Source organism: Rana temporaria, chromosome 4 (genome assembly GCF_905171775.1).
Source record: "Rana temporaria chromosome 4, aRanTem1.1, whole genome shotgun sequence".
NCBI lineage: Eukaryota > Metazoa > Chordata > Amphibia > Anura > Ranidae > Rana > Rana temporaria.
This window is the reverse complement of record NC_053492.1, coordinates 451,791,453-451,813,189: the sequence shown is the minus strand read 5'-3', so window position 1 is coordinate 451,813,189 and position 21,737 is coordinate 451,791,453. Positions and strand designations below refer to the sequence as shown.

Below are 21,737 nucleotides of genomic sequence, written 5' to 3'. Positions count from 1 at the left end.
CCGTTTTCATCGGTTTGGACTGATCGTGTGTACGCGGCCTTGGGTGTACACCATAATACAGGATACAACCGTAAACATCAGATAGTTAAGACAATATTACAAAATGGCAGTAAGAAATCCATAACATGTAGACTTGATGGTCTGTATGCGGGGAATACATAACCAAATGAAAACAATCCCCTGTAATAAAAGAAGGAATGTTAAGCATATGATAACAGACGTGGTGCATGTGCAGGTCACAGAAGGGAACCACCCAGATTGTATAGGAAGAGGGGGATGAAATGAAAAGGAATATGAGTAAGTGTGGAAAGGAAATGGGGGAGAGGGAGAAAGAAGAGGAGGAGAGAGAGAAAGAAGAGGAGGAGAGAGAGAAAGAAGAGGAGAAGAGAGAGAAAGAAGAGGAGAAGAGAGAGGGAGAAAAAAGAGAAAATTAGGAAAGAAAGGGAGAAAAAAGGGTTGGTATGTCCAGGGGGAGGGCGCCCCCAGCACCCTCAAACCAGTGGAACCTGCATCAAAGAGGGCCCTACCCTCCTCAGATTAGACAATGTCCAGGTTTTGGGGTACACCTCTCGTTTATGCTTTGTAAAAGCCGCTAGTCATTTGGAGGCAAGAGTACAATGTTAATGTCAATGGGATGAAAAATTTGCTCCATCACCAGTAGATGGAAAATGCTCTGGTTTTCATAGTTGAGAAAATGCCCCAGTGTCTGTGGGAGGAGAAGGTGAGTGCCGTAAAGGGGCTGTAAACCCTCTTGTTTTTTTCACCTTAATGCATCCTATGCGTTAAGGTGAAAAGACTTCTGCCAATCACTGGTCCCCCTGCCCCCCCCCCCCCTTTTACTTACCTGAGCCCTGGAATGTCCCACGCCAAGGATGCGCTGTCTCTCTGCCCGGGGTTCTCGGCTCTTCATTGGATAGATTGATAGCAGCGCAGTCATTGGCTCCTGCTGCTGTCAATCAAATCCAATGATGCGGCCATCGGGGCGGGGCCAAGTCATGCATTCAGGACGCCAAGTGCTGGATTGGGGAGCACGCCCACAAACTAACCCCCTGGGAGAGCACTTCTCCTAGTTGGTTATCTAATGTGGGGAGGAGTCACGAGAGCCGCTTAGGGACCCTAGAAGAGGAGGATCGGGAGCACCTTGTGCAAAACAAACTGCACAATGGAGGTAAGTATCACATGTTTGTTATTTAAAAAAATAATCGAAACCTTTAGTATAACTTTAAAGGGGTTGTAAAGGAAAACATTTTTTTCATAATAAGCATCCTTTACCTGCAGACATTCCTCCTTTCACTTCCTCATTGTTGGTTTTTGCTCAGAAGTTGCTCTATTTCTTCTCTGTTCTGTTCACTTCCTGCTTGTCTGATTTTACTGACCACCGTGAAGGGAGGGTTTACTGCGGTGGTCAGTAACATGCTCACCCCCTCCTGGGAACTACATCTGTGCGGCAGGACGCTCTCTACGTGTTAGAGACTTCAAGGAGGTGTGAATTACTGGGCGTGCCGCAATTCATACTGGGAAATGTAGTTCTTACATGAACAAGCGATGCAAACCAGGAAGTGAATGAGAGAACAGAAACTAGGGGCCAGATTCACAGTGGAGATACGACGGCGTATCTGCTGATACGCCGTCGTATCTCTGTTTTTATCTATGCGACTGATTCATAGAATCAGTTACGCATAGATAGCCAGAACATCCGACAGGTGTAATTGTTTTACACTGTCGGATCTTAAGATGCAATACCGCGGCCGCCGCTGGGGGGAGTTTGCGTCGTAAACCAGCGTCGGGTATGCAAATTAGGAGTTACGGCGATCCACGACGGTTTTTCGCGTTCGCTACGTCGCCACTAGTCTAGTTTCCCATCGAAATGTAAAAAATAACGTTGTTTGCGTAAGCCGTCCGGGAATACGGAATTACGCTACGCGCGTCGCGGTTCGAAAAAATGACGTCACGGCGCGCAATGCACGACGGGAGTTCGGAAACGGAGCATGCGCGGTAGGTCCGGCGCGGGAGCGCGCCTAATTTAAATGGCACATGCCCATTTAAATCGGCCCGCCTTGCGCCGGAGGGCGCCTGCGTAGGTTTTCATCGCAAGTGCTTGGTGAATCAGGCACTTGCGATGAAAAATTGCGGCGGTGTAACGTATCTACGATACGTTATGCCGCCGCTCTTCTATGTGAATCTGGCCCTAGAACTCCGGAGGTGATATAGATGAAGGAATTTAATAGGTATTTACTCGTTTTTTAACAGGTTCATTACACTATTCTGCCTGTCTACCTTGCAGACATTCATTTTAGGCAATTTTTTTTTTCCTTTAGTGACCCTTTAAGTAGTACTAGGCTTGTGACTGGCCCAATATATTGTATTTTATTCCTATATTAAAGGGGATATATGTAGAAGAGCAAATTGTGCCACAAAATAATACACACAAGAACAAAAGCAAAAAGTTAAAGATAAATTCTAATTTATATAAAAAAAAATTGGATATATTTTTGAATATATATATTGGAATTTATATTTATCATTTATGATTATTTCTTGTATTATTTTGTGACTCAACAAGCTTTTCTGTCTATATCCTCTTTACTATAATTGTACTGTAAGTAGGGTTCAGAACAATAGAATGTGTTTTTTTTGGTTGATGCAGCTTTGAGGTCTGATCGATTAGGGGAATTACATGTTACCCATATAATTATTTTATTCATATGTATGTACAAACAGGGGAAACAACACACTGTCTGCCATGTACCTCCATCATCTACTACAAACAATAGAAACTATGTTCACCATGAAATTATTACCCACAGATATAAACATTACCTCCATATTAAACATTCAAACATTTGTGAGTTAATTATTGTTTAGAGAGTTAATTACTAGTTAATTAAAATGCAGCCTGTCTACAGCTCATGTATATTGTTTTGCTGCAGGCCAGTTTGGTGCGTTCCTGTAAATGGCTATGTGTATGTTTATATTAAACTACGAGCCAAAAGGGAAAGCGGTTCAGATGCGGACATCAATTTACTAAGTCTTACCAGTTATTATAAGCCTGTTTTCATTCCATGTAATGATATAATATATATTCTCATCAAAATATGAATGCACATAAATATCAATACTTTATTTATTCACAAGCAAGAGGTATTTGAGGCAGAGTCTCAGCCAAAAATAACAAGATGAAAATTAATAGCTTATTAAAAGATTAAAAAACTCATAGAGGATACACGTGCTAAAACATATAAACTACAAATGAGTAGCAGCTTAAAGGGTCACTAAAGGAATTTTTTTTTTTAGCTAAATAGCTTCCTTTACCTTGCTGCAGTCCTGGTTTCATGTCCTCATTGTTCGTTTTTGCTTTCATGTTGCTGTAAATCCTCTCTGTTCTGGACACTTCCTGGTTGCCTGTTTCCTGATGACCACAGTACTGGGAGATTTCTCACGGTGGTCACTAATCAAGGAGGTGTGAGTAAAACTAAACTGGATTGGTGCTGAGGAGTTTTAGACAAAGTATCACTGCTCTCTATTGGCTGACTGCCCTCTAGTGGCTCTCTGTACATCAGAGAACCAGCAAACAACAGCAAAAACGAAACTACACTGCAGGCACATTATATGATTGTTTTTTTTATCTATTTTTAATCATTTTTAAAAGGAATCAGTTAACTATTATGTCTCTATGCCCTGTAAACAGTCATTTCAGCAAAAAAAAAAAATTCCTTTAGTGACCCTTTAAGCAATCTGTGACACTAGATGCAAGAATTGTGATAACTATATGAAGCCATTTTTTTGCGATATGGCACTGCATCACTTTAACTGACAATTGCGCAGTCGTACGACGTTGTACCTTAAAGCGGGGTTCCAACCACAATTAGCATTTTTTAAATGTATGTCCTTTCATCCTGTGTTTTTATAATATAAATCCGGTCACTTACTATTTTACAATCCGCCGCCGCTCCGCATAGTTATTCAAAAAAGATAGTTTATCAAACTATGTCCACACTGTTGTCATTTTGCTTGTGGGCATTTTGAAGCCCACAAGCACTTAGGGCCAAATTCACATATAACTGCGGCGGCGTAACGTATCGTCTATACGTTACACCACCGCAAAGTTTCAGCGCAAGTGCCTGATTCACCAAGCACTTGTAAACTTACGGTGGTGTAACGTAAAGGCGTCCGGCGCAAGCCCGCCTAATTCAAATGGGGCGTGTACCATTTAAATTAGGCGCGCTCCCGCGCCGGATGTACTGCGCATGCTCCGTTTTGAAATTCCCGCCGTGCTTTGCTCGAAGTGACGTCATTTTTTTGAACGGCGACGTGCGTAACGTACTTTCATATTCCCGGACGTCTTACGCAAAAAAAAAAATATTGAAATTCGACGCGTGAACGACGGCCATACTTTAACATGGCTCGTCTAAATTTAAGCCATGTTAAAGCAGCCGTAACTTTGCGACGGGAAAAAATGACTAGCGACGACGTAACGAACGCAGAAGCCTTCGTGGATCGCCGTAAAAGCTCATTTGTATACCCGACGCTGGAAAACGACGCAAACTCCACCCAGCGGCGGCCGAAGTATTGCAGCCTAAAATCCGAAGGTGTACGAAGCCGTAAGCCTGTCGGATCTTAGCCAAAAGCCGTCGTATCTTGTTTGTGAATCACAAATTAAGATACGACGCGGCAAATTTGAAAATACGCCGGAGTATCAGTAGATACTCCGGCGTATTTCTTCTGTGAATCTGGCCCTTACTTCCTGGAAGTCTTGCATGGGAAGTGATAATTGGGCAGCGCACTGCATCCTGGGAAATGATGACACACATTTCCCAGGAGCATTAGAGGGAGATGATGTCAGAATCCTAGTTGATTCCAAAGGCAGATTTCGTGGGACCGCATAGCAACAGGCATTTCCAGATGAGTACAAAAAAAAAAGTTTTCTTTTTTTCTTTTTAAGGTCTAATGAGCACAATAATGAAAAAAAAAACTGGGGATGGAAACTCCACTTTAACAACATTTATGCCCTTTTTTTCCCCCACAAATAGAGTTTTCTTTTGGTGATATTTGATCACCTCTGCGGTTTTTATGTTTTGTGCTATAAACAAAAAAAGAGCAACATATTTGAATTGTTTTAAAAATGTTTGCTATAATAAATATTCCAAAAAAGTAAAAAAAAAAAAAAATGTCTTCATCAGTTTAGGCCAATATGTATTATTCTACATATTATTGGTAAAAAAAAAAAAATCACAATGGGGTAGATTCAGGTAGGGCTGCGCACTCTTACGGAGGCGCAGCGTTCCGTTTTTACGCTACGCCTCCGTAAATTACTTGCGCTACGCTTCATTCACGAAGCAGTAGCTCCGTAATTTGCGGGAGCGTTCCGTAAAAGTGGCCGGCGTAAGCGCGCGTAATTTAAATGATCCCGTAGGGGGCGTGGATCATTTAAATTAGGCGCGTTCCCGCGCCGAACGTAGTGCGCATGCTCCGTCGGGAAACTTTCCCGACGTGCATTGCGGTAAATGACGTCGCAAGGACGTCATTTGCTTCAACGTGAACGTAAATGGCATCCAGCGCCATTCACGATTCACTTACGCAAATGACGTAATTTTCAAAAATCGCGACGCGGGAACGACGGCTATACTTAGCATTGGCTGCGCGTGCTAATAGCTTGAGCAGCCTTACGCAGAAACCGACGAACGCAAACCACGTAAAATTTGAACGCCGGGCGCGCGTACGGTTGTGAATCGGCGTGAGTATGCAATTTGCATACTCTACGCTGACCACTACGGGAACGCCACCTAGCGGCCAGCGTAAGAATGCAGCCTACAATACAACGGCATAAGAGCCTTATGCCAGTCATATCTTAGGCTGCAGTCGGCGTATCGAGCTTTCTGAATCAGGAGAAGTCGATATGCCGGCGCAACTAAGCAATTACGCTGCATATCTATGGATACGCAGATGCAATTGCTTTCTGAATCTACCCCAATAAGTGTATATTGATTGGTTTGCACAAAATAGGGGATAGATTTATGGCATTTTTACTATTTATTTTTTTTGTTTACAAGTAACGGCGCCGATCTGTGATTTTTAGTGGCATTGCGACATTGCGGCGGATAGATCAGACACTTTTGCAACTTTTTTGGAATCATTGACATTTATACAGTGATCGATGCTATAAAAATGCACTAATTGCTGTGTAAATGTCACTGGCAGTGAATGGGTCAACACTAGGAGGTGAACAAGGGGTTAAATGTGTTCTCTGGGAGGTGTTTCCAACTATGGGTGGGGGGAGGGGACTGACTGGAGGAGGAGAGAGATCGTTCGCTGTTCCTAATCACTAAGAACAGCAAATCTTTCCGCCCTCCCCTGTCAGAACGGGGATCTGTTTGTTTACATTGACAGATCCCCATTCTGTCTCTCTTTCCCACGATCGCGAGTGAGCGGCAGACATCGCAGCTACCGGCCGCGCGCATTGGGTCCCCTGCCATGCAACTTTTAAAGGAGCAGACGTACACCTACAGCGATTTGCAGGAACGAGCCAACCTGCTGCCGTATAATGACGGCGGATGGTCGGCAAGTGGTTAATGCCTCTTACCAGATCCTGTGGACCATCATATAGTATGGTGAAATGCAGCAGGCTGTGTGGCTGCACTGGATTCTCTGGACACGCTTACTGACTGGTTGTATCTGTTTTTATTGCTATATGCATAGGCGTGCGCACAGGGTGTGCCTGGGCACACCCTAATCACCCCATTTGCCACACATTGCCCCTATTTTCCAAAAAATAAATAAAAAATGAAAATAAAATTGTAAAAATGAATACAAAATAAAAGAACAAAAAAAAATTACTAACACCATTCACTATCCTACTGACACCAATTTCTACCCTACTGACACCGTCCACTGCTCTAATCACAGTCAGTTTATATACACATATATACGAATGTGTTTGAGCTTTGGGGTGCACACCCTAATGCAAGGGTCCTCAAACAGGGGGCCAGTTCACGGTCCCTGAGACTGTTGGGGGGCGGACTATAGTTTAAAAAAATATGAACAAATTTCTATGCACACATCTTATTTGTAGTGCAAAAGAACAGGAAAAAAATATTTAATATTTAAAATTTAAAACTACTTTAATCATTATAAACGTATTAGTATTTCACAGACTCACTCCATCACAGATCCCTTCCCCCTCCCCATCACAGATCCCCCTACGCATCATAGAACCAACTCATCACAGAACCTCTCCATCACAGATCCCCCCATCACAGATTCCCCCATCAAAAAGCCCCCATTTCAGGTCATCTATCACAAAGCCCCCCATTAAAGATCTCCCGTCACAAATCTCCCTATCACAAAGCCCCCCAACACAAACTCCTCTCCATCACAAAGCCCCCCCCCCGTAACAGACATCCCCATCACAGAGCCCCCCATAACTGATCCCCCTATAAGATTCCCCCCATAACAGACTCCCCAATCACAAACTCCAACCCATCACATCCTCCCCCCAAATCACAGATCCCCCATAACCGACTCACCCATCACAGACTCCCCCCATCACAGACTCCCCCCATCACAGATCCCCCATGACAGACTCCCCCCAAAACAGATCCCCCCAAAACAGACTCCCCCATCACAGATCCCCCCAATCACAGATCCCCCTATCGATATTACACTGCCGCCCCTTCTATAATATCACAGCACCCCCCCTTCCCGCTGCTACCTTAATCACACAAGACGTAAAGCAGGGCAGGTCCGGACGAAGGCCGGGACTTTGCAAGTGAAAGGCAAGTGATTGATTGCTGGGACCGTCCCACTGCCTAGTTACCAATCACCCGCTTCTTAACTCAAAAGGTGCCGCCCTTTCCTGCACGGACCGCTCATGTTTCTCGTTTTGTGTGATAAAGGTAGCAGAGGGGAGGGGGATTGCTGCAATGTTAAAGGGCCAGTCCGCAGGCCAGGTAAATCACACTGCCTGGCCGGATGCGGCCCGCGGGCCGTACTTTGAGGACCCCTGCCCTAATTTAATGGGCTGCGCACACCTATGGCTATATGCACGTTTCTTTTTAAACCTATTGCCCAAAGACCTATTTGCTTAGTGTGATTCTCGTTCCAAGTTTTACTTTGGTCAACACTCCCAGTCTTTGGTGACTAATTCAACTAATTCAAGTTTTGGAGACAGCATTCTATTCCTAGAGGTGGCCAGCGTCTGGGTGGGAGAAGCCATATACATTAACAGGTATCCATGGTTTCATTGCTGCAAATCAAGCCATTTAGCATAGAACCCCCTCCCTTTAGAATCCATTTTTGCAGAGAACTTGGCAGAAATCATAACTGTATGGCACTCACCTTCGCTGAGATCCCTTCATTTGTTGCCAGTAAAAGACAGAATCATTTTTAAGGCACTCTGCCTAATGCATAAGTGTATTCAAGGAAACGCCCCCCAATATCAATGCGAAAAAATAAAAGCCCATAACCCCAATCGCATTCTGCGATCCTCCAATCAAAACCTCCTCCAGATACCCAAAGCCAGATACAAGTCCAAAGGAGATCGAAGATTTGCAGTCCAGGGACCTCGCCTGTGGAATGCACTACCAACCACCATCCGACTGGAGTCGGACCACTTGGCCTTCAGGAGAAAGATTAAAACCCATCTCTTCTGAGGTCAAGGGGTTCCTTACCCATGAAATGGATATAGCGCCCAGTGGCGATTCAGTTCGCATGTGTTGCGCTTTACAAGTCTCTCACTCACTCATTCACATGACAACTGACAAGATGGGCCATAGTGTAGATGAGCACCTAATGGTATTTCATTTAATGCCCCTTTAGACTACCTATATTTTCACTAACCAATTCCTCATTCTATATATTATTTTTTTCCCCCAATGTGTTTATAATATAAAATGACAGCAGCATACAGTGTTTTAATGTGAAAAGTATATTGGGTAGAGTACTTGCCATTGTTTTTTCACACACTCCATTTTTCTTCGGAAAAATAAAATCAATTTTCCTATGCTTCAGTAATTTGCTATATAGATTGACCTTTCACAGAAACCAGAGAGCAAGTTACAGTTCTGAGGTACTTGGTCATCGGGGACATCTTTTTCCTTACATTTGCTGATAAATATGTAAGCATTTCAGGCAGTTATGGGCAATGTTTAAAAAAATGGTCATTATGTATGAAACTCTTTCATTGAATTCAGCTAGTTTTCAACCTAGAATGCTGAAGCCACGTGCACACGACCATTTTTCATGTCATGGAAAAAAACGAAATGTTTCTTGACGTGATCCCTCTGAAGCCTGCCTTGCATACACACGATCGTGATAAAAAATGCTTGAGCAAAGCTGATTATGCTAATTTCCCGTCTGATAACTTGCTTCTGAGCATGCACGTTTTTTTCCCCATCGTTAAAGCGTACACACGACTGTTTTCCACGACTAGAAAAAAGACAACGTGAAAAACGACGAGAAAAAATAGAGCATGTTTTAAATTTTTAATGCCCATTTTTCTCGTTGAGAAAAATGCTCTGGAGCCTACACACGGCCGTTTTTAACCACCAATTTAAAAAATGTAAATTTTCTCGTCATGAAAAACAGTCGTGTGTACGCGGCATTACACGGGAAAACCTTTATTCCAAAAAATCGCACAAAGTCTAGATAGCAAAGAATGATGAAACCAAGATTATTTAATGTGCCCAGCCAAGTGTATAAACCAACATTTGTGGTACAGTGTGGGTGTCTTCAAATCGGTTTCTTTGTCTAAGTGGACCTCGGAACCTTGGTCTAGATCAGGGTTTCTCAACCAGGGTCCCATGGAACCCTTGGGTTCCTCCAGAGGTTGTTAGGGGTTCCTTGAGGAATGAGCAATTTCTGTCTTTTAGATAATATCCCACTGACACATAGTTACATAGTTACATAGTTAGGTTGAAAAAAGTCCATCTAGTTCAACCATAAATAAATAAAAAATATTGTACAATCCCTTATATCCAATTCTATACCCACAGTTGACACAGAGGAAGGCAACAAAAAAAACGCAGAGCATGATCCAATTTGCTACAGCAGGCGAAAAATATTCCTTCCTAATCCCCCGAGAGCCAATTGGATCTTCCCTGGATCAACTTTACCTATAAATGTTAGTACCCAGTTATATTCTGTACATTTAGGAAAGAATCTTAGGCCTTTCTCAAACCAATCTACTGAGCTGACCAGAACCACCTCTGAAGGGAGTCTATTCCACATTTTCACAGCTCTTACTGTGAAGAAACCATTGCGTATTTGGAGATGAAATCTCTTTTCCTCTAGACGTAAAGAGTGTCCCCCGTGTCCTTTGTGTTGACCGTAAAGTGAATAACTCAACACCAAGTTCACTATATGGACCCCTTATATATTTGCACATGTTGATCATATCCCCCCTTATTCTCCTCTTCTCAAGAGTAATTCAATTAATTTCCTCCAATCTTTCCTCATAGCTGAGCTACACTATTGATCTTTTTTGATATCTGTAAGGGGGTAATTCTTGCCAATGACCACCAGTGTAGGAAGCATTCTTCCCACTGACCGTCACACTAATCTATCATGAGTTGTAGATATAGTCATTATTAGCAAGGGTTCCCTGAGAATGAAAAGTTATTTCAATGGTTCCTCTGTGTTAAGAAAGGTTGAAAAGGGCTGATCTAAATGGTATCTATGATTATGACTGCTTTCCAAGTAACGATTACACCCACCACCTTTAAACACTAAGCCTCACCACCCATCACTTACCTGTCAAACACCAGTGTCTAAAAGCTACTGGGGTTTGGCATCAGAGGGCTCCTAATACCCTTGAGAAAGTCATGGCTTGATGTGACGAAACGCGATGGGCTGGAACATCATGAGATCATCACACCAGACTGGAAGTGACGGCCAGAGTTTGCTCAGTAAGCAAATGTCATTCTCTAGGGATTTCGATAACATCCTCATGTATTTTTATAGCGTTATTACAGTGTGCACTGGGATTTAAAGTGGATCAGCATTGTAAGTTATATTCCTATTGGCTTATTATTGCTATAAAGTAGTTTAAAAAAAAGGTGAAGTTGTTTTTTTTTTTGTTTTTTTTGAGCGGAGGAGCCATTCTTGCATGCTGATTCAGGGCCATTGTCATAAAGTATACTGAAGATTGTATCTCAGGTGGAGGAGAAGGCAGAAAATAATACCATCAAGGTTGTGGAAGAATAAAAATGCATAAAGACCTGTTTATGTATAAAGGTCAATGGAGCTGAGGTTAGCACAAGTAGTGATTGGCGGTAGGACTCGCCCAGAGGATATAACAAACAGTGGATGTTGCAGTTTGGCTAGAAGCATGCAGCTGTTGCTTTAAGACCTTACAGTATTTAATGTATAAAGTGAAGAAATTAAGCGCTTAAATGTCCATAAAAGCAAAGGACGTCCATCAATCACGAGAGGCACCCGATAGGTGAATGAACCTTGACTAAAAAGGTGAACAGTGATCTTCCCCCAACACCAAAGCCAAGCCTCTTACCCTTACAACTGGACCACTAGATTATAGTTGGTTGAAAAACGCCCAAACATCAATCCGTCACAGACTGCTCCAGCATGGATCCAGGCATCACTCCTCATGTTGAAAGGTGTAAAAATGAAACCACTTTGAATTGATTAAAACCACATCTATATACTCACACAGTAGTAGATATAAACAGGCATGTCATATTAAAAAGTTCCTGATGGTTTCAAACCAACAATGCTAAGCGATGCCACGTGTCCAAAAACTCCACCCTTGGGTGGAATTTTTGGACGCGTAGCGTCGCTGTGCATGAGGACCGTGGCCATCTTGTCGGTTTGAAACCATCACTAACTTTTTCATCTTTTTAGTCAAGGTTCATTCTCCTATGGGGGGCCTCTCGGGATTGATGAACGTTTGCTTTGCTTTTTTGGACATTTAAGCGCTGCATTTCTTCACTTTAAATTCGTATATTGTTGCCCACAATTTATGCTAGCTGCTGCCCTCTCATGGTCCTTGTAACCTAAGCGCAGTACAGTATCTTATATTTTTATTTTGTATAGTGTTTAATGTATATTTAAAGGATGAATTACCGTATTTATCGGGGTATTGCGCGCTCCGGCGTATAGCGCGCACCCCTAATTTTGACCCTAAAATCCTGTAAAAAAAAACATTTTATTACATTTTACTACTTACAGTTTTGGTGTCTTGCCCGGCGTCCATCGGCAGCCTCGTCCGGTCCGGCGTCCGTCTGCGGCCTCGATGGTGTCCTCCCGGCTTCTCCCGCGCTGTCTTCATGTCGAATCCCCGCTTCCGGCGCTCAGTTTGAAGCCTCCGCCGACGTATACCGAGCACAATACACTCGGGTATATTCGGCCAGGCTTGGCTTCTCACGCATAAACGTCACAAAGCATGACTACGAGCGAAGACGAGCCTGGCCGAATGTACCGGAGCGTACTGCGCTCGGTATATGTCAGCGCAGGCATTAAAACACGGCGCGGGAAGTGGGTATCGGTGTATATCGCGCACCCACGATTTTGCCCTGATTTTCAGGGCAAAAAAGTGCGCGGTATACGCCGATAAATACGGTAACTTTTTTGAACATGTTATGCCGCGTACACACGATCGGTCCATCCGATGAGAACGGACCGATGGACCGTTTTCATCGGTTAACCGATGAAGCTGACTGATGGTCCGTCGCGCCTACACACCATCGGTTAAAAAAACGATCGTGTCAGAACGCGGTGACGTAAAACACAACGACATGCTGAAAAAAACAATAGTGGGCCTTGGGTATTTGAAGCAGATTTTGGTTGGTAGATCGGAGAACGCGATTGGAGTTGTGGCATTTTAATTTATCACATTTTTTTTTTAAGTGTATTTTGTGCGTGTACTCGAGAGAGGAGCCGGACTGCAGGAGTTGGGAGTAGGCAGGCCTCCCCCAGAGGCAATCTGCCACCTTTCTCCATGCCCGGGGTGGCAATGGCAGGTGTGTGAGGGGGTCCTCCCACACAGCCCGCCCTACCTGCTCCACTTTGATGCCCAACGGGGCAGAGGGACTCCCTATAAGGGAGTGAGAGGATCTAGCCCGCTCAACCAGCCCTGTTGGTCCTTTGCCTCTCTTTTTAGAGACCGCGTGGTCAAAGTGCATGCATGTTAACCCAATTTCGAGTGCGTGTAAGTGTGGTGGTTTTTGTGGGAGGTGGGTGGGTGTACTAGGTGAATGGCTTGTCAGCGCAGTGCCAATCGCGTTGAGCCACCGCAGCTCCCTCTTAATTTATCACATAAATATTGGGGCGCGCTTCCTTGTACACATTTGTGCTTCAAACAGAGCGCCTTAATTGTGATCCGGTCTTTTACGGGCAACCAGTGGAGGGACCTGAGGGAGGGAGTGATTTCCAGGTTTTTTTTCCTGTTACAAGTCATGCCGCCGTATTCTGGACGACTTGTAGACGAGCAACCTGGTATTTTGGAAGTCCGAGGTAAAGGGCCAGTCGAGCCTGGAGTTGATTATTGTTCCCACCACTACTGCTGTGTCTTCTTTTGGGATGAAGGGAATGAGTCTACGTAGCTGTCAGTGTGTATCTGCCTACCCGTACAAGGTACGAGCAGACATATACACAGACAAGTAGACATATTCGCCAGCACACCGAGGATCATTTAGAAAAACGTCCAGAAATTCTTTAATGCATAGAAGCGATCAAAACAGCAACGTTTCGAGGTCGCACAGGACCTCTTCGTCAGGCAAATGATAATCATTTGCCTGACGAAGAGGTCCTGTGCGACCTCAAAACGTTGCTGTTTTGATCGCTTCTATGCATTAAAGAATTTCTGGACGTTTTTCTAAATGATCCTCGGTGTGCTGGCGAATATGTCTACATGATTTCCTTTCCGGTTCCCAGCTGGTAATCGCTTTAGCACCCTCTTTTCTTATCGGCCATTTTCCAGGAAGGTGTGCAATTGGAATATTTTTGAGAATATACACAGACAAGTCTGCAGGAGTCCTGCAATGCTTTACAGCCTCCAAGTTAAAAAATAAATGCACATTTTTTATGAAAGTGGATGCTGTGACCATAGAACAATGGTCCGGCATGTACATACAAAGAAAAAGAAAATGCTTGCCCAAAAGCTTTTCATATGAATGATATAATTCTGTTCAACAATATGCCGTCTGATAAGCTATGCAGCAGCAAGGTTTGTCTGATTTGTCAGTAAAAAGATGGGAGACGGGGTAAAAGGCTATTTTTGCATCACCTCTAATCATTGGCACCATGGCCCACAGAGGAGCTGGCTTTCTCAAAGGGAGTTTTATTTCCACAGCCCTGCTCCACCGCCTCAAGCACTCCTTGTTATTATATAGTATTACATTAAGAGAGAAAGAGAGACGGAGCCAAATATAGTTGTCGTTCTTTGGTGAATCACTCTCCTGTGTATCATTAGTTACTTAAAGTAAAGCTTGGATTCCATTTATTCATGTTGCAGCTGTAAGCATGAGGAGCTTTGTGAAGTCTTGGCGTCACCTAGTGATGGCACACAACACGCTAAAGAGGAACCTCCACTGTATCTGAACAAAACGCTTTTTAATTCATTTATTTAATATTTAAAGTAAAAGAATCGCCCATCCATTCATGTCTCCATGCTTTAATTTCTTGAGAAATCACTTTGTACACCCCCCATCAGGGTCGCTGATAGGGGGGACCACCAGTCCTCCTGTAGGGGGCCAATGCACACAGGGGGGCCCAAACACCAGGGGGAAGAAAGGGCAATTACAGGATGCCCTTTGCAGCTCTCTGCAGCAGTTGAAAACCCTCCCGCCGACTTTTAGCTGTTGCAGGGAGAGACACAGACACAACTGCCGTCTTCCTTGTCCTGTTAAAAAAGAACACATTTTAACCCTGTATTGCTTTAATTCCTTGTAAAAAAAAAAATTATTTGTAAAAATTGTAAAATAAAATAATTTTAAAACATTTCAACTTTTAAAAAAAATGAATGTTTTTTGTTCAAATTTTTTTAAAACGATGTAAAAATGGCTAATTCACGCAGCTTCTCTGTTATCTGTGTGTCCACTAAGAATGATTTTAGTATATTTATTTTTATATATATTTGAGGGGGGACCCCTGCAGGTAGGCTGTATGGGGCCCCGTGATTTCTAACAGAAGCCCTGCCCCCCCATACATCCACACACCCAATAGCATTTCCAGCCACAGCCATCTTGAATAAGGGCAGATGATTCATGTAGTATTTTCTTCCCAAAATTCATCTGCCCTTAGCTCAGGCATGCAGGGAGGAGGGTGTACTTAGCTGAGAAAGCCCCTCCTCTATTTTGAAATTAAAGAAAAGAAAATGCCCATGAAGACTCCTGGGATGTATGACATCAATTTGACCTAGGTCAGGAATTGGGAAGAAAGTGGAAATATAATCAAAACAAGCTAATATACCTTCCTATCTATTTACTAATGATAGTAATATAATGATTTAAAACAGTTTGTGTTAATTGAGAGAGTTTAATTCCACTTTATTGTCATTCTAAGCGGACTGCGCAGAGGAGTTTTGTGGGATATAATTATCCCTTTAATGACTAATGCCCTGTACACACGATCGGTTCGTCTGATGAAAACAGACCGATGGACCGTTTTCATTGGACGAACCGATCGCGTGTGGGCCCCATAATTTTTTTTCCCCATCAGTGAAAAAAAATAGAACCTGTTTTGAATTTTTCTTATGGTTAAAAAAACAATAGAAAAAAACGATCGCCTGTGGGGAAATCCATCGGTCAAAAATCCACAAATGCTCAGAATCAAGTCGACGCATGCTCGGAAGCATTGAACTTCACCGCATTCTGACACGATCGGATCTTTAACTGATGGTGTGTAGGCAAGACTGATGAAAGTCAGCTTCATCGGATATCTGATGAAAAAATCCATCGGTTCGTTTTCATCAGACGAACCGATCGTGTGTACAGGGCATAAGCCTATTTCTGACATTTGTTGCTTACAAGTTAAAATCCATAATCCTCTGCAGAGGCGCATTGCCGGCGGTATCGCCGCGGTATCCCATTGTTTTCAATGGGAAGGAGCGGTGGAGGAGCCGTAAACACACCGCTCCTCTCACTGGTCCAAAGATGCTGCTGGCAGGACTTTTGGAGCGGTCCTTCTCTCTTCTGTTTATTCCTGGGGTCCCTCTTAGAGTATCCACATCATTGCATATTGTGGACACCTCCAGTAGGTAGAGACAATCCTTCCATGGGCCTGGTCCTTTTTCATAGGCTACGAAGACAGAACTGGGGTTGTGATAGGACCAGTGCCCAAGAAGATAATGCACAAGGTAAAGCCCATTTAAATTACCTGAAGCCACTGTCACACGATAATCCTTCAGTCTTCTTCTTCTGTTTATTCCTGGGGCCCTTCTTTGGGCGTGCACATTGATGCAGAATGTGGACACCTCCAAATGGTAGAGGCAACCCTTCCAGTGGCCAGGTCCTCTTTTATAGGCTGCAGAGGCAGAAGAACTCACTTGGGTTGTGATGGGACCAATGCCCAATAGCCACTATCACATGACAACCCTTCTGTCTTCTGTTATTCTTGGGGTGTCCACATCATGCAGAGGCAGGAGAACTCACAGGGACAGTGATGGGACCCGTGCCCAGGAAGAAGTGCCTAATCCCCAGATGAAAAAAAAATAGGTTGGCTCATAAAGAAAACTATGACCTTGAACCAGGAACGGACTGACCATTCGGGCACTCGGGGCACTGCCACTAGGGGGCCCCATCAGGGTTGCCAGCCTCAGTAAAACCAGGGACTGTATGTAAAAATCTGTGTTTTTTTATACCTGTCCCTGAAATGTCCCTTACCGACATCCTTTTGGTCTAAAAATCCCAAGATTATAGCTGCCCCGCCTCTCCAGTACCTTCTCAGTGTGTGTATGTATACTGTGTGTGTGTATACTGTGTGTCTGTGTGTGCATACTGTGTAGGTATACTGTATGTGTGTGTGTATACAGTACTGTGTGGCCCCATAATCTATTGCCTGGGGGCCCCATAATCTCCTATTGCCCGGGGGCCCCATAATCTCCTATTGCCCAGGGACCCCATAATCTCCTTTTGCCTGAGGGCCCCATGAGTTGTCAGTCCGCCCCTGCCTTGAACCTTAACACTGTAGGATGGCTTAGGAAGAGATGTAATTTCATTTTTTTCTGGAGCTGGGCTTTAAAGAAATCTTTTCCCAAAAGCTAAATGACCAAGTTCAGGTAAGTCTAATAAGAAAGGCAAATAGATGTTCAGGAACAGAGGGCTAGATTCAGAAACAAATGCCTATCTTTAGGCAGGCGTAGCGTATCTCATATACGCTACGCCGCCGTAACTTTGAGAGGCAAGTCCCGTATTCAGAAAGAACTTGCGCCCGAAGTTACAGCGGCGTAGCGTATATGGGCCGGCGTAAGCCCGCCTAATTCAAAATAGGCTGGTAGGGGGCGTGTTGTATGCTAAATAGTCGTGACCCCACGTAATTGACGTTACTAACGAACGGCGCATGCGTCGTCCGTGAAAGTATCCCAGTGCGCATGCTCCAAATTACGCTGCAAATTGTCATTGCTTTAGACGTGAACGTAACTTAGCCCTATTCGCGTATGACTTATGCAAACGACGCAAAATTCGACGCTGGCCCGACGTCCATACTTAACATTGGCTACGCCTCATATAGCAGGGGTAACTATACGTCGGAAAAAGCCTTACGTAAAAGACGTAAATCAATGCCCCGGGGCGGACGTACGTTTCTGAATCGGCGTATATATCTCATTTGCATATTCTACGCGGAAATCTACGGAAGCGCCCCCAGCGGCCAGCGTAAATATGCACCCTAAGATACAACAGCGTAGGAGACTTACGCCGCTCGTATCTAGGCAACATTGAGGTGTATCTAAATCTATCAATCAAGCGCCGAGATGCGACGGCCCGCATTCGGAAGTTACGACAGCGTATCTGGAGATACGCCGACGTAACTCCTTTCTGAATCTAGCCCAGAGTGTTTTGTACATACTAAAGTGCATCATTCTGAAGAGTCTGTTCTTTACATAAACAAGGTTTTCACTGGGTTTCTGGGAGGGGCTTCTAGGAGGGACTGTGCCCTCTTCTCATATGATTCTGTGCTATGCTGTGCTGTGCTACTCACTTTTTAGCTCTTGTGAGGACACCAGGAAATATAACAAGATAACAGCCTAATTTTTCATAAGATCGGATATAGAAAGTGAAAAACCCAACAGGTCTTGGAATTAATTAATGAACGTACCCCTCTTCCCTGAACGTCTAAGGGAATTGCATGATAATTTTACATTGCTGCACAAGTATTCTAAAATATACTTTAGAATTGAGTATATACTAATCTGAAAATCTGTAAGATCATCTAAATTAGTACACAAGGAGATGACCCATGCAGCATGTCCTGGAGCAAAGCATTAAAAGCCTGGTGGAAACAATGTGCTCTATCAAGGGAACTAATGCAGCCACTTTACCCTCTCAAGGACCACGTGGTCTCTAGAATTCTGCTCCTCGTCAAATATTTGAACTGCCGTTTGCATCACGTACCTCACGTTTCATTTTTTCTTCTATTTCAGAAAAATCCTGGACCCGGAACATATGATCCAACCAGACATCTACCGAAACAACCACCCACGCTTGCCAAAATGGGTCGCATGCACGGCCTCTTCTTCCGTAATTCATTTGACTTTTGAATTGTGAATCACGGGAGATAATTAGGGTTCTGCTTCTGTCTGTAAAGTTCTCGTTCTGAAAGACGACAGCACTAGGAATATACCAGTCAGCGTCATGAGTACAGCTATTATCTAACGACTAATTCATGCTTATTCAGTAAGGCATAGAGCAATGGCAGTCACCCAGAGAGATAGTCAACCTATTGCAACTAGAGATGAGCGGTTCCATTTGTGTGACTGACAACAAATTCAGACACTGCTCTGATCTGGGGTTTTCTGGAAAGCAGTAATCCACTTTTGTGGTGAACCTTTCAAGTGATCTAAGGACCCATTACCAGTTTACTTCTGGCACCAGAAAGGTGTTCACTAGGACTTCCCATAGGTGTGTGATGGAAAAATATGGCTCTACCCTATGCATAATCCATATTTTTCCTGTGCTAATAAGCACCCATTCAACACATTTCAGTCTAATGGAATGATGCATCTTACCACTTTATTTCCTGCATATCCCCAAGTAAACAGACATTACCACAGCTTACGTCCGCATCTCAGTACCATCCTCTTCTGTCTCTACCGAGCACAACATTTGTGGGTAGATTCACATACAATTGCCTAAAATTAGGACGGCCTAGCCTAGTCTTTTTAGGCTACACCACTGTGAATTATTTAGGCTATTAGTGATTCTCAAACCACTTACCTTCAAATTTTCAGCGGCGTAGCCTAAAACGAGCGGGCGTAAGCGCGCCTAATTCAAATGACTGGGAGGGGGGCGTGTAGTATGGAAATGAGGCTTGACCTCACATTTTTTTATGTTTTTTACACTACGCATGCGCCGGGCGACTACATTTCCCAGTGCGCATTGCGGCTAAGTAGGCCGTACGGGCCTATTGATTTCGACACGTACGTAAACGACGTAAATCCCGATTCGCGGACGACTTGCGCAAACGACGTAAAAAATTCGAACCTCGCGGCGGGAACGGCGGCCATACTTAACATTGTTATTCTACCTCATAGGTGGAATAACTTTAGGCGGCCTATCGCGTACGGAAACGACGTAACTCGACGGTGTAGGCCCGGCGTACGCTCGTAAATCGTCGAGAATCGGCATATCCCCTCATTTACATAATCTACGCCGGCCGCAATGGAAGCGCCATCTAGCGGCCACCAGAAACATTGCAAGCTAAGATAGAACGGCGCAAGCCGGCCTATCTTAGCTTTGTTTAAGTGTATCTCTGTTTGAGAATACACTTAAACAAATGCCGGCGTAGATTCAAAGTTAGGTTGGCTTATCTGCAGATAAGCCGGCCTAACTCTTTGTGAATCTACCTATTGGTTTTTATTTAACCACAACAAAAGGAAATGACAAACAGGAAGTCATGGCCCCAACAGCCAATCGCTTCCTCCATAGGAAATGACATCACAGGATATGACTTCACAGGATATGAATGTCAACATAGGAAATCCTTCCAACAGGATGAGTTTATAGAACAACCAATGAACAATGACTAAGGGAGTCTTGTGGGCGTGTCTGGACAGCGTGTTTGATTTCCCGCCCCCTGTACCTGGAAGCCATCATCATGGCTGACCTTGGAATCATGAACTCTGTCCCCGACCATAACAATTCAAAAGCTCCCGTTTTTTACCATTGGCATGAATTCTTATTCTGCGTTGTTCAGAGAACAATGCATGCCCAGATTATACTACCGTTCCTGCTGATGGGAGATTATCTGCAGGGGCACGCCGTGGCCCCCGAATGTGTTGATCAGGCACACAGGGGTGACATGAGCATACATCCGCTCATAACTGATAATGTTTTTGCAGAGTGAATACATCCCCCACAGACGAACGTTCTGTGCATTGCACAGGGGCCCTTTTGCTGGCAGACATATCCCCACTCTGCAAGCACTTCTCTCCAACGTCAGGAAGTTTTCCACTACCAGACGGGACTCAACCAGCGCCAGTCTGCCCCGGTCAGCTCTTTAGAGCGAGCTTCGGGAGTACTAAAACTGGGAAGCAATACATATTAAATACATCTTTATACAATTTCCACAACAAGTGATTCATTAGGTATACAGGAGAAGTAAACGCAAGCACTACAATCTTATCATCTTTAACATGCTAATATAATTTCAAAAGTTATTTAATATCTGCCAATCCTATGAAGGTCCTTGGTAAGCACTTTCTGTTATAGGATGACAACTCTCTGTCCCTGTCTCAAAATTGGGCTCCCCCTGTCACGTATGTTTCTGCTAGGGACTATACGCTGCCATGCCAGCACTCGTGCAGTCTCTGTGGGTGGGCTGTGAGTGGGTGCTTGTAGATAGAAAGTGGTTGCCAGAGGCTGAATGAGATCAGCAGCAGCAGTTCACCAATGAAAGTCTGGAATGCAGGTGTTCTGCATTTTGGACCTTCATCCCTGTACGCACAGGCTCCTAAATGCCAAAGCTTCTCATAGACTTTGACAGTCTGCCTGCAGTGAGGTTGGATGTTGCAATTGTACCCCTAAGCAAACTAAAATACCAGGAGATATGCACTGCTCCTAAATGGCACCATGTGCAAGGGGTCTTAGGGCTTACATGTACTTTAACGTCTTGCTGCCCGACCACAGTACATTTACTGTAGTGTAGTGGCATGGTACATGTACATCATCCAACCTGTTCTGGGTTGTGCTCACTGCTTACCCGTGCTGTCACTAGCTACAGTCAGCAGGTTCTGACCAATGATCATAGGGTGACCACGTGTCCCGGATTGCCCGGGACAGTCCTGCATTTTGCAGGTCTGTCCCAGGTCCCGGGCACCTTCATTCTGGGACAATACAGTGTCCTGCAACGAAACTGACACAGCCACCTTACAAAGTTCATTCTGTGCCCTGGTTGGGCAAAGCTTTGCTCAATCAGGGTGCAGTAAAACCTGGCTGGTTGTTAGGGAGTGGGTTCGGGAAGCCGGCCGCCACGTCCTTAACAACTGATGAGTCATCAGCTGTCAATGGGCTTCCCCGCTGATCGCTAAATAATAAGGGAGAAAAAAACTGTCAGCTCTATTAGTAAAAGCT

The 21,737-nt window shown here is 44.2% G+C and overlaps 1 protein-coding gene across 1 annotated transcript in view; it reads left to right on the top strand.

Moving 5' to 3' along the window:
• The window catches only part of STPG4 (sperm-tail PG-rich repeat containing 4), a 123,623-nt gene extending 104,355 nt beyond the window's left edge, over positions 1 to 19,268 (top strand). Inside the window, exon 7 of the mRNA XM_040351574.1 lies at positions 18,590 to 19,268. Coding sequence (XP_040207508.1) covers positions 18,590 to 18,706 — 117 coding nt within the window. The 3' untranslated portion in view covers positions 18,707 to 19,268. The remainder of the gene's footprint in view (positions 1 to 18,589) is intronic.
• The last annotated feature ends 2,469 nt before the right edge of the window (positions 19,269 to 21,737 follow it).